Source organism: Pezoporus flaviventris, unplaced genomic scaffold (assembly GCF_033815535.1).
Source record: "Pezoporus flaviventris isolate CSIRO_AGI_PZ_B2104156 unplaced genomic scaffold, CSIRO_AGI_Pfla_v1 ptg000006l, whole genome shotgun sequence".
Taxonomy (NCBI): Eukaryota; Metazoa; Chordata; class Aves; order Psittaciformes; family Psittacidae; genus Pezoporus; species Pezoporus flaviventris.
The window spans coordinates 20970856-20983817 of record NW_026892554.1 but is presented as its reverse complement, the minus strand read 5'-3'; the positions used below and the strand labels follow the sequence as shown (position 1 = coordinate 20983817).

The 12962-nt window shown below is 47.8% G+C and overlaps 1 protein-coding gene across 2 annotated transcripts in view; it reads left to right on the top strand.

Annotated features, from left to right (window-relative positions):
• The window catches only part of BBS4 (Bardet-Biedl syndrome 4), a 41692-nt gene that overhangs the window by 12609 nt on the left and 16121 nt on the right, over positions 1–12962 (top strand). The window contains exons 3-5 of one of the 2 annotated variants that reach the window (XM_061447420.1): positions 6739–6818; positions 10854–10917; positions 11614–11725. In XM_061447420.1, the coding sequence (XP_061303404.1) occupies positions 6739–6818; positions 10854–10917; positions 11614–11725 (256 nt within the window). The remainder of the gene's footprint in view (positions 1–6738; positions 6819–10853; positions 10918–11613; positions 11726–12962) is intronic. The other variant, XM_061447421.1, reaches the window with a different exon arrangement.

The window sequence follows — 12962 nt, the reverse complement described above, 5'->3', positions numbered from 1 at the left end:
ACCTGGCCTTGAAAGACCCCTTAAGGAATTTGATGTGTTGCCCTTCAGATTTGGCTGGTCTCCTGCAGTGGTCAGGGAATTGCCTTTGTGCCCTTACTAGGTGGTGACTGGAATGACTTGGAAATGGGCAATGAATCTCTAATCAAAGGTGAATCCTGCTTCTGTATGTAAGGGTAAGCCTGGCCCCACGATGGGAGATGATGCCGTTCACCACAGCAAAGCTTCCTGCTTTGGTTTCTGCAGAGCAAGATGCACTTTACCACGTTGTGCTTTGGTGCTGCTCTCTTAATAGCAAAATGTTCCAACAGAGGCTTGACTCACTGCCTCTGTGTTTATTAACTCTGCAAATACCGGTGTGCCTGAATGCTGGTTTGCACCACACAGTTTTACTTAGGATCTGGAAAGGGACAGTTGAGTCAGGATCCAAATTAGACCCTTTGGATAATCTTACGTGTGTACATGGTGCCCATCACAGTGGATCCAGACTGTGGATCTATGTGGTCTGTGTTATGTATGGTTTAGGTATTACAGATTTTGGTCTGACAACACGTTCTTCTTTGTGTCACCTTAAGTCTTTTGTGTCTCTGCTTCTCCTGCAAAGCTCTTCCTGCTGATTTTATTCAGTTTGCTGCGAGGTGGGTTGCAAAGCTGGAGGATGGGGAGTGGATTGGGGCTCAGACTCTTTCCTATAAGCTGGGGTGGAAAAAGACTAGGCTCTGATCATACAGAGAGCCATAACTGAGCAGTGCCTTCCACAGGAGGGGTCCTGGCTGCTCCTGGCCCCTCACAGTTTGCACACTGGAGGAAATAAGGTGAAAGCTGCCTGATGGCTGCAGTTGGGCAGTTCTGGTGAAAGCCACCATCCTCTGGCTGTGCCACAGCACAAGTGGCCTGGTTGCACTTGTGATTTCTGTAGGAGGATGGCTGGTGCTTTAGCAACCATTTCTCCCATCTGATAGGAGCCTTTTGGGGTTTCTCCCCACTCCTTCCTCTCTCTTTACAGTGATTTCAATCCCCTTTTATTACATCTAAACCCCATGGTTTGATAGTTCCTCTCTAAGCTATAATTACCCAACCTGAAGATGCAAGCACAAAACAATTTCCAGCGGAGGTTTACACAAAAGGGAGTAACTCTGATTCTATATCATTTTTTCAGTCCTTGGAAAAAGTCTCTAAGGGGATGAACAAAGCAAAGAGTGATGATAGCGCAGCACAGAGACAAACCTGATGATCTCACTCGGATTCTGCCAGGTTTCTGCTCCAGTGGCTTCCTTAAAGGAGCGTTGTCAGAAAGAAAAATCACCCTGCTGGAAGTGGGCTGTGCAATCAATCACTGGCCACTGAGAAAGTGGGGATCAGATGGATTCCCTTTGGAATTCAATCAAAACACACTTCAGAGGAGCTGCCGTGTCTCTTGGCTGAGGTTATTTCATCACATACTTGGTGCCTGGCTCCCTGTCACTGTTGCTTAATGAGAGCAGACTTTAGTAAGCCCAGGAAGAGAGGCCGGAAGGTAATTATGCAAGTTATAAACTCATCACTGTAGGTACCAAGTTGGGGGGATAATTGCATTTCTTGCACTGACCCTTGACCAGATTGATTTACAGCAAATAATGGCCCCACTGCTGGAATGGGAGAAACTATTATTTCCTAACCTGTAGTCCCTGTATCCCTGTGATGCTGGGATTGTTTGCAAGGCTCTGTGAAAGGTGACAGAGACAAGCATGTCTTCATCTGATCCACAGCAGTTATGTATGAGAAACTCCTGAAGAGCTGTATATTGAGCAAGGTGGCAAATTGCAGTGCAGGCAGCCTGAGGAGCCTGATCCATGTGCTCAGCTCCTCCTGGTGAGGCCAAATTCATCAGCCTTTCCCTGTGCAGGAACCTTTGGAGTGATCCATTGCAGCAGTATGTGCTCCTGGTATAATGAACACGCGATTGCAAACCACTATATGCCATATGGAGCCTCCAGAGTTCCCCATCATCCTTGTACTTGGGAGGGCAGTGCACCTGCTGCTTTCTGTTCTTCTGCCCCTCTTAGCAGCCCCTGGTTGCCAGATCCAGCCGTACATTGCTGTTCAGGTTGATGCAGCAAGAGCTGAGCGACACATCATCATCATAGAATCCCAGCTTGCTTTGTGCTGAAGGGACCTTACAGCTCATCCACCTCCAACCCCTGCCACGGGCAGGGACACCTTCCACTAGAGCAGGTTGCTCCAAGCCCCTGTGTCCAACCTGGCCTTGAACACTGCCAGGGATGGGGCAGCCACAGCTTCTCTGGGCACCCTGTGCCAGCCCCTCAGCACCCTCACAGGGAAGAGCTTCTGCCTAAGAGCTCATCTCAGTCTCCCCTCTGGCAGGTTCAAGCCATTCATGTAAGCTTTTCAGCTTAAAGCCATCAGCTACATGCAGGGGTTTTTAGGGTATTCTGTGGGTAATTATTAAACATGGTGAAAATATCAGGACCTGTGATGATTGATTCATGTCCTCAGAAAGGTACGGAATGCTGTATTCCCTTTTTGTGGAGCTGGAGTCCCAAAGAGATTGGGATTTCCATTTTTCATCCAGAGAATGCAGTGACCCTTTGCAGTGTACCAGCAGGCTGGGGGAGCAACCCCAAGGGAGATAAAAGCACCAGAAGTAGGTATCTCCTGCTCTGTTTTGAAAAACAAGTGCAGGTGAAGGTGGTTGTGGCTCTGGAGAGGTGTATAAATGATTTCTATGGATTTTGTCTGTATAGAGCCTGGTAGTAACCCTTTGATTCCTACAGCCCTTTTCTGAGCATCAGGCGTGTTCCTGTGTCAAATTTATTGCCTTTCTCCCAGTTTCTGTGGCTTTCCTCTCTCTTCAGTCCTGGGGGGATCCACACCAGATTTGGTTCTTGGTGATGCTGTTGGATTGCTTCAGAGGAGGGGCCAAACTGTTCACATTTACTGTCTGGAACAGACTCGGGGAGTGCATCAACTTTCTTCTACACAGCTTTGTGTTTGTGTTCAGATGTGAGATTCCCTTCCAGATCTGTGAATTAATCCAGTCATCTCTTCCGAGTGACATTGGCACTGCCTTTTTGCAGTTGGCTTGTCTTGGGGAAAGAGAGAAGGAGAGTAATGTCCCCTCAGTTGAGTTTGTTGCTATTTCCAAATGAGTTCTAGGAGTGTAAAAGCTCCATGTGGTTTCCCACTTCCACGTAGTTATCCTTAGCTCAGTGTGTCGCTGGGGGAAGCGAAACTGTTTCATCTCTGTAGATGCAGACGTGTTCACTCCTGTGTCTCATGGTGTGTTTTGATCTCTGTTTTCTCTCCAGCCCAGCTCTTTTAGGTAGCTCTGCTGGGTTTCTGCAGCCCTGGCCCCAGAAGGCAGCTTGCTGTCTGGTTTACCCTTTTCCTTTCAGCTTGACACACTGCTCAGCACCCACTCTGCATGCAGCATGTCTTCCTTGCAAGCCCTATCCTCAGCAGGCGTTTCCATAGCGTGGGAGTGGAGTGTGATGATGTCCCTCTGGTCTTCAAAGTGTGAAAAAGCTCTTTCCTCCGGGAATTCAACAACTGATCTTCCATCCGCTCGCTGCTCTGCTGTTCCCTTAGCTTAGCCCAAAACATTTGTGTAGGCTTTAACATAATTTATTCATCTGGCAACACACCCCAGCCCGCTTGCTTTTCTGTCTCAGGGAACCACAGAGCGGTTTGGGTTGAAGGGACCTTAAAGCTCATCCACCTCCAACCCCTGCCACGGGCAGGGACCCCTTCCACTAGAGCAGCTTGCTCCAAGCCCCTGTGTCCAGCCTGGCCTTGAACACTGCCAGGGATGGGGCAGCCACAGCTTCTCTGGGCACCCTGTGCCAGCGCCTCAGCACCCTCCCAGGGAAGAGCTTCTGCCTAAGAGCTCATCTCGGTCTCCCCTCTGGCAGGTTCAAGCCATTCCCCTTGGCCTGTCCCTACAGGCCCTTGTCCCAAGCCCCTCTCCAGGTTTCCTGCAGCCCCTTCAGGCACTGGAGCTGCTCTCAGGTCTCCCCTTCAGGAGCCTTCTCTTGTCCAGGCTGCCCCAGCCCAGCTCTCTCAGCCTGGCTCCAGAGCAGAGCTGCTCCAGCCCTCGCAGCATCTCCATGGCCTCCTCTGGACATTTAATGGTGCTGTTTCATTTTAACCTCTCAGCAAGGTGTGCACTACAGATGGTGGGAGACCTGTTGGGGTATCTCTGGAGGGTCTTCTGATTTAATCCCTGTTTATGGTGGTTTTCATTGTATGTAATGATGAAGGATTTTGTATCGGGTACAAAATGGTGAAGTATGCTTTAGTTTTGACTTGAACTGAAATCTTTGTGGTTAAATAGAGTTTGCAGTGCCTGCTTTTAAATCCATGCTTAGAAAAGGAGGTAGGAAGTGTGCAGGTGTATCAGACATGTATCTGGTTTGGGGTTTTGGGTTGGACAGTGGCAGGAAGAGCACACATGTCCAACCACTTCCTGCACGTCTGGCATCCCCAAGTGCTGTTTCTCAGATGGAGAAGTTCTGTCCACTTCAACCATTGCACCACTAATAATCCTTTCACAAGGAAGTCGTTATAAATCTGCTAATGAATCAGGTAACCTCTCAATCAGCTTCAGAGCAGCTCTCAGGCTGTTCATGACATGGTGTTATTTCAATCAATGTGTAGCTATTCAGGCACCTCTTAACTCTTCCCTTCATGGTCTCATTATAAGGATGAATGGGAAACATTAAGTCATCAGAAATCAACGAATCTGGTCTGGGAACACAGATGTTAAAATGCCTTACTTACAGAGATCCAGGCATCACACAGCTGAGCAGCATTTGGATCCCTGACCTGTGTGTTTCTGTAAGCTTAGCTTGTTTGGGTTACTTTTTAGTTCGGGCTGCGTTTTTTAGGGCACTTGAACCTTCTTTATAAGATATTTGCCTTTATATTGCTGGTGTGCACACTTAAACCTCAGCTCTAGTGTAAATCTGGCTGGGTATTCCAGAATTTAAGGAAAAAATCCCCACTAGAACCAGAAATGGCTTTACAGGTTTCTGCCAGCTTCAACAGCTGGAGAAACTCTGGTTGTTTTGAAGTGCTCACAGTGATAGTAGCTTCCAGTGAAGGGGGCCCAGAGAGGGGCTCTTCATCAGGGACTGTTGCAATAAACAAGGGGTGATGGGTTCAAACTGAAACGGGAGTTCAGATTGGAGATAAAGGCAGAAGCTCTTCCCTGGGAGGGTGCTGAGGCGCTGGCACAGGGTGCCCAGAGAAGCTGTGGCTGCCCCGTCCCTGGCAGTGTTCAAGGCCAGGTTGGACACAGGGGCTTGGAGCAAGCTGCTCTAGTGGAAGGTGTCCCTGCCTGTAGCAGGGATTGGAGCTGGGTGAGCTTTAAGGTCCTTTCCAGCCCAAATCAGTGTGGGATTCTATGATACCAGACTTGGTGTGAATTGTGGGGAAACACCTGGTGTGCCTGAGGGACGTGTTTGTTGCTCACTGCAGGTGCCGTCCTCCTGGATTAAACTCTGTGTTCTTTATAACAGATAAGAGCCCTTTGCACCAAGAACATCTCCCAGCACGGTTCGCTCCTTCCAGCTGTGGAATTTCTTCTTCCTTCGGGCTGTAACTTGCTCTGGGTGGCCCTGCCTTGGCAGGTGTTTGGGCTAGAGGGTCTGCAAAGGATTAGAACCTGAATGATTCTGTGATCATGACCCTTGCCACCAGCTGGCGGAGGGGCCTGTGGACCACTCCAAGGAATACCTCGTGCTCCAGGGTGCTGGAAGCTGAGCCTGTGTCTCTGTCAGTGGTGCGGGTCTGTGCCGTGCTCCGCGGGCTGGGAGAAGGCGGCCTGGTCCTTGCTTCGCTGCTGCACTTCTGTCATAATATTGACTTGCAAACGTAGAGCTTTTGGGCCAGTTGCTATGGTTACCTCTCAGCTCCCTGCATCTCGCAGTAGAGAGGAATAACAGGCAATACATTTCGAGCCTTAATGAAATGCACAGCAGTGTGTTCAACTTTGAAACCCAATGTGAATATCACTAAGCAACATCCATTCGTGATGTGCCGTAATTACTTCTGTTGGCTCCCGAGAATTGGAATGCTGGAGCACCAGCCAGTCTCTGCTGCATCAAACACGTTTCTCTGCCAGGAGCTTCACAGTGTCTCAGACGTGTGATGTTTCATAGTTCCTTCACAGTTTCAAAGAACTAAGTTTGACCTCTTTAAATTATTCACACCTTCAGACCAGCAACATCTCCAAAATCTCCAAAATCTCCTTTTGTGTGTTTCACCTTCTCATTCACTCCCAGAAACTGATTTTAAAGCCCTCTGATTCTTCTGCCCTAGTTCCTAAATGTGAATCTGAGTCTCTTCCTCCAGCCTGCTGCCTGTGTTTTTGGAAGCACCAATTCCCCCAGATCTGTGGAGCAGTGTTAGTGTTGGATTCAGACGTAGTTGGTGCTTGGAGCTGTTTGCTCCAGTAACTGCATTGGAAGAAGCCAGTGCCTCAAGTCTTTTGAGGTGTAGTTTTGTGCTAAGAGGCCGTAGTTAATGTCTGTCTTGAGCAATGCATCAGTATGAGAAGTAAACTAAACCCAGACACTGTTTATACATTCACAGTCCAGGCTTCAAGTCAAGTGATTGATTGCACCAGCCAGTGCAGTTGCAGTTGTTGAAGCAGTGGTGTTGTGCTTGCAGATCTCTGTGCCCTGGTTCTCTGCTCATCAAACTGATCTCCTGTATTCTCTTCTTATTTTCTATCTACAGCACCAGAGTTACCAGTCCTAGAGAGGAAGAACTGGTTGATCTACCTGCTGTATGTCCGCAGGGACTACGACGAGTGCAAGGTAGGAGCTGCTCGTAGGACTTTGCATTAGGAAGTACTTTACTGATGTAATGAGTGATAGTTTTCATACCACTTATCAAAGCACCCTCTTTCCTGACTTGTTCTGGAATAGGGACCAAGAGAAAATACAAAACGATGATAACAACAGTTCTATAGTGCAGGTCTCTTGATGGTACTACAGCAAGACCATGAAAAACACTCTGATTGAGTAAAACATCACTGCCAAGCCTAAAAAGAGAAATCTCGGTTACCTTTGAACAAAATTCTTTCATTTGTGTGTTGTACATTGCACCTTTTGATTCCTCCTGGCTTGGTGGGTGGCGGGGAACTGGTTGTTCAGGATTATAATGACAAGTGGAGTAAGGAAATGGCAAATCTAGTATTAAGCAGCGTGTTTTCCTGCTAAAATGAACAGGAGCTGTTGAAGCGGATTGCCAGCGGGCAGGTGGGGGGCACGAAGAGCTGGCTTTCTACTTCTGTCATGGGCAAAGAAGAGCTGAAGAGACTTTTTGCTTCTGAAACACCGCGGTTGGTCAGGACTTGTCTCTGCTGGAGAACTCCTGGGGGCAGCTGGAGTAAACTCATTCAGCTCTTACTTAATGGAGCTGGAGGGTTGTATCATCAGCAGTCTTGGTTTAAATAGATACAAACAAAGGCTGGGCCAGCAATCCAAATGGAAAATTGTTTCTCTTTTCTGTTCATCTGACTGCATTTGTTTGGTCTCTGTGAACAGTCACTGTTTCTGTGATGTGATGTGGAATCACAGCGTGCAGAGATGTATGGCTCAGGGAAACAGAACAACCAAGTGGATGACATAATGGCAACATTGACTTCTCCATGTCCTCATCAGTCACGGCAGCAAACAAAATGGGGAGGGGGGGTGGGAATTGGGAGAAGTCAGCTTTTACTTGGCAGGCCAGCTTCACAGTAGCTGTAAAAATAAAAGGCAGCAAAGCCTTTACGCAGGGCTCACAAAGGAGGGTCCTTGCAGTAAATATGAACAAGTTTGGCCATACAGACCATAGCAGGTTGAATGGTCTTCCATCCTTTCCCCAGATGTGATGGATGTATGCTCAGAGGTCTGGATTTGACACGGATAAGATGGGAACCTCAGGCTGCTTCATCAGTCAGTGGGGGTCGATAGGCATGTCCAGAAGGCAGTTCAGGTCTTAGGTGGGCTGAGATGCTCTATGGTAGTCTCTGCCTTGCTCTACTGGTGTTACATGGGATTACGGATCTAAGCTGATGCCCTGGATGCTTGCACATGTTAAGTACAGATGTAAGTCCAGAGGAGGCCATGGAGATGCTGCGAGGGCTGGAGCAGCTCTGCTCTGGAGCCAGGATGAGAGAGCTGGGCTGGGGCAGCCTGGAGAAGAGAAGGCTCCTGAAGGGGAGACCTGAGAGCAGCTCCAGTGCCTAAAGGGGCTGCAGGAAAGCTGGAGAGGGGCTTTGCACAAGGGCCTGTAGGGACAGGCCAAGGGGAATGGCTTTAACCTGCCAGAGGGGAGACTGAGATGAGCTCTTAGGCAGAAGCTCTTCCCTGGGAGGGTGCTGAGGCGCTGGCACAGGGTGCCCAGAGAAGCTGTGGCTGCCCCATCCCTGTCAGTGTTCAAGGCCAGGTTGGACACAGGGGCTCAGAGCAAGCTGCTCTAGTGGAAGGGGTCCCTGCTTGTGGCACAGGTTGGGACTGGAGGAGCTTTAAGGTCCCCTCCAACCCAAACCAGTCTGGGGTTCCATTATTCCCAAACATGCTATCTGGGGATAATAGCTTCAAAATGAAGAAGGTTATTGACAGTATCCCCAGTGGCTTAAATTGCTATTATCTCCTTGATTTCAGCATAGTTTGGGCATTCGTTAGAGCCCATTAATTTTCTTTTAAGACTCAGCTACGAAACCAATAACCCGTGATGTTATTCATTTGGGTCTGAATTTTGCTAGATCCTCTTTCCCACTCAGGGCATTGAAATGCTTTCTCTCTAACACTGTTTAAAACACTCCCCTATTTTTCAATGATGTAGAAGGCCAAGAAAAAGCTGTTTATTCACCAAAATTGCTTCCTTAAAGTGAAGGCATTAAATTGGTTTTACCCCTTATAGTGCCACTCCCGCATCCATTCTGGTGTCACCAAGCTCTTGACAATGTTGCTGTGCTCCTTACAGCTAGAGATGACTGATGCTGGGTGGTTGATTTGCCTCTCCTTGTACCCAGTGTATGTAAAGCTGCAGCATCCTCTGTGACTGCACAGCCAGGCCGGGGGGAGAGCAGGGACAGGCCCTGAACATCACTCAGCTCTCTGCTCCCACATCAGTTCCAGCTCTGCTCTCTTCTGCTTCTGCTGTGTGCAAGGAAGGAGTTATTAAAATTACCAGATGCTTTACAATCCCTCGTGCTGGTTGGTCTCCTGCCAGCATCTGAATTCTGTCGGTTAAATAAATCTGGGAGGAAAAGCTGGGATTACACATCATATTTCTCAGCTCAGGGCCTTTTGCTCTGGGATATTACAGAATTAGGCAGATCTCTCCGAAAGATAGCTCTCTATTGCCCTCTCTTGCTCTGAGAACCTGGGTTTATGTAGATGGAGCAATAGAGAGTATCCATATTCAGGAGATGCTTGGTTATATCTGAGTTGAATGTCCTGTAATAATGGACTTTGTAAAGAGTATTATAAACATATCTTAGCAGATATAGCTCCTACCTTAATGTACTTTATAAAGGGTATAATGTAGATCTGTTAACAGATACAGGTGAGCAGTTTCAACTTGTTATTCCTTCTCCTTCCTCTCTTTAGTTTTCTTTTGACAAAGTGCACATTGTCAGTAATAACCCTCCTTGTCTTCATTCCACTTTCCTTCTGTGAGCTGTATTTGAAGTTCAGTTTTCCTCCTTGTTATCAGGTCCTTCCCTTTTATTTGGCTTGGAGGCAGGGGATGCTGGTGCTGATCATACACCAGACAGGAGTGCTAGGTGAGCACCACCTTATTCCTGGCTCAGAAATCTTTCTTTTTCCCCTTTATCTCTTCCACTCTGAGCAGAGGAGGAGTCTTGGAGCAGAAATGATGTTCTCAGTTCATAGTCAGAGCCCTCATCTTCCCAAAGGTCACTTACTCTGTTGATCAGTTTTAGTTTCAGATCACGTGTGACTATGGAATAATGCCAAACTGTGCCCCCCCCAAGCCTGTCACTGCAGGAATGCAGCCAGCAAAAACTGACATTTTCATCAGTTTACTTTTCCCCCCCTTCCTTTTCCCTTATACCCCTCATTTGCTCATTTGACTTCCATTGACACAGCTGCAGTTGCTCCAATTCAATTTATTTCTTCACAAATGGCTGGAAGCAGATACCCATATCAGCAGAGGATGCTTCCAGAGATTCCTTGGGGCACTTTCCATGTAATATCTAATTAATTTTGTCCTAGGAAATGCTACAAGGGCTGCAGTGTTCCTGGCACAGTGCTCTTCACGTGCAGTGGTGAGCTTGCACTCCTCTGTGCCCTCCTGTAGTTGTCCCAGCCACAGCCCAGTGCTGTTGTTACAGGCAAGGTTGTGTTTCTGTAACTGTCCTTAGCTTTCTTAGAATGATGGGAGTTTGCAACTTACATAGCAGATAAATGTAGTATCTTACAGCAACTAGCTACAAATTCTGCATGCATACTGACTTTCCCAAGCATTTAAATGCATTTTGTAGTTCTGTGTGATACCACTGTCACCATCCCGTAAGGAAGAACTGTGTCCATCAGTGGGGCGTGTGTTGTTTAAATTCAAGCTTTTTTAAGGCATTCTGCAGTAAGCACAGATACAGCACAGCTCTATGTAGCCCTTCCACAAAATTCTCCAGATCAAGGTTGCAGAAGGCACTTGGCCAGCCAGAAATCTGGTTTTGTGCACAGAGATTACCTTTATTGCAATATTTATAGGCTTTATTGTCTGCTGGAAGCTGATGCTGCAGTTCAATGATGGGGGAAGAGTAGAGCAGATAGAGGGCTTCTCAGTGAGGAAGACTGTGATTGAGTTGTACTCTCTGTGCTTTGTCATTCCAGGCTCTCATCAAAGAGCAGCTGCAGGAGTCTCATGGGCTGTGTGAATATGCAGTCTACGTTCAAGGTACGTTGCAGGACACCTCTGGAAGTCTGAATGTTGCTCAAGCAAGTTCTGATTTGAGATACAGCAACAGTAAGAAGGGGACAGGTGACAGAAACGTACAAAATTAACATGTCAAAAGTATTTGGCCTAGTTTTGAAGTTTATGGTTTGCACAATGGGAGATGAGATTTTCTGTGTTCTCTGTATCGATGCGTTTCTCATCATTTCCTCCTTGGACTATGGGCACTTGGCCTTCATTGTGTTGGATGGGGTGTTTGATTGTATTACAGAAGCATGTTTGCTGTTAGAGCTACCTGCCTCGGGTGATTGTTCTCTTATTGTTTGCTTAAGGGATGGTATTCCTCCTCCTGTCCTCTGCCCCCTAAAAACTGTGCCCCAAAACTTGGTGTTGCAATTTAAAATGCTGTGGTGGGGGCTGCAAGGATTTGTTGGCCAAGGCCATACTGCAGCCCATAGAAGTTAGGGTTTAAAGCTGCCTTTATTCTGAAACCCAGCCATTTTTCCAGACACACACAAGTCCTTTGATTGTGTTTTGTTCTGCCCTCAAACACAGCATCTGCCTGAGGTTGCTGCAGGAGGGAGAAAGACCGAATGAGTGTTGTTATATCCATACTCCCCCTTCTTCCCCTGCTGTCAGGGAAGCACAGTTTTCCTGCACACAACAGACTAATTTGCCTGGTATACGTTGTCTTTACAGCTTTGATATTTCGCTTGGAGGGGAAGATTCAAGAATCTCTTGAACTTTTCCAGACATGTTCCATTCTGAACCCCCGAAGCACAGACAACCTCAAGCAGGTGGCACGATCACTGTGAGTGCTGGTTTGTTGTTTCTCTTTGATGAGCCACGCAGGACTCTCCATATTTGTTTTTTGCCCTGTCATCAGGTGAAATCCCAGGCTGCTGAATTCCAAACATGCTGACTCCTTATCAGCACTCGAATTGGTTTCCAGAAGCATGGGCTACCCTTAGAAGCAGAATCTCTGTTATCTGCCTGGCTGCTGTTGTACTTTCTTTTTCTTTGTGCTTTAAGCAAGAGGAGTAACATGCTGGTTTCTAGGTCCAGAGCTAAGGGAGCTGACCTGACCTGTGTGAACTTGCCCTACAGACCCCTTTCTGTCTCTGAATGTCTGGTTTAGAATCAGAATCTCAGACTGGTTTGTGTTGGAAGGGAGCATAAAGCTCATCCAGTTCCAAATACCTGCCACAGGCAGGGCACCTTCCACTAGAGCAGGTTGGTCCAAGCCCCATCCAACTTGGCCTTGAAAAAGTTCTGGTGTCCTCAAAACAAAAGGGGCATGGAACTGTTGGAACAAGCCTAGAGGAGGCCACGAGGATGCTCAGGGGCTGGAGCACCTCCCGTATGAAGACAGGCTGGGAAAGTTGGGGCTGTTCAGCCTGGAAAAGAGAAAGCTGCGTGGAGATCTCATAGCAGCTTCCAGTGTCTGAAGGGGGGCTATAGGGATGCTGGGGAGGGACTCTTCATTAGGGACTGTAGCAATACGACAAGGGGTAACGGGTTCAAACTGAAACAGGGGAAGTTTATATATTATTAGGTATAAAGAGAAGTTCTTTACTGTGAGGGTGGTGAGGCACTGGAATGGGTTGCCCAGGGAAGCTGTGAATGCTCCATCCCTGGCAGTGTCCAAGGCCAGGCTGGACAGAGCCTTGGGTGACATGGTTCAGTGTGAGGTGTCCCTGCCCATGTCAGGGGGGTTGGAACTGGATGATCTTAAGGTCTTTTCCAACCCGAACTATTCTATGATTCTATTCTGTGATTCTATGAACACTGCCAGGGATGGGGCAGCCACAGCTTCTCTGGGCACCCTGTGCCAGTGCCTCAGCACCCTCACAGGGAAGAGCTTCTGCCTAAGAGCTCATCTCAGTCTCCCCTCTGGCAGGTTAAAGCCATTCCCCTTGTCCTGTCCCTACAGGCCCTTGCAAAAAGTCCCGTTCCAGGTTTCCTGTAGCCCCTTTAGGTATTAGACCACTCTTTTTCCTTTGAGACAAAGGCAGACTTCAGAGCCTGTGAATTCATTCATCGCATCT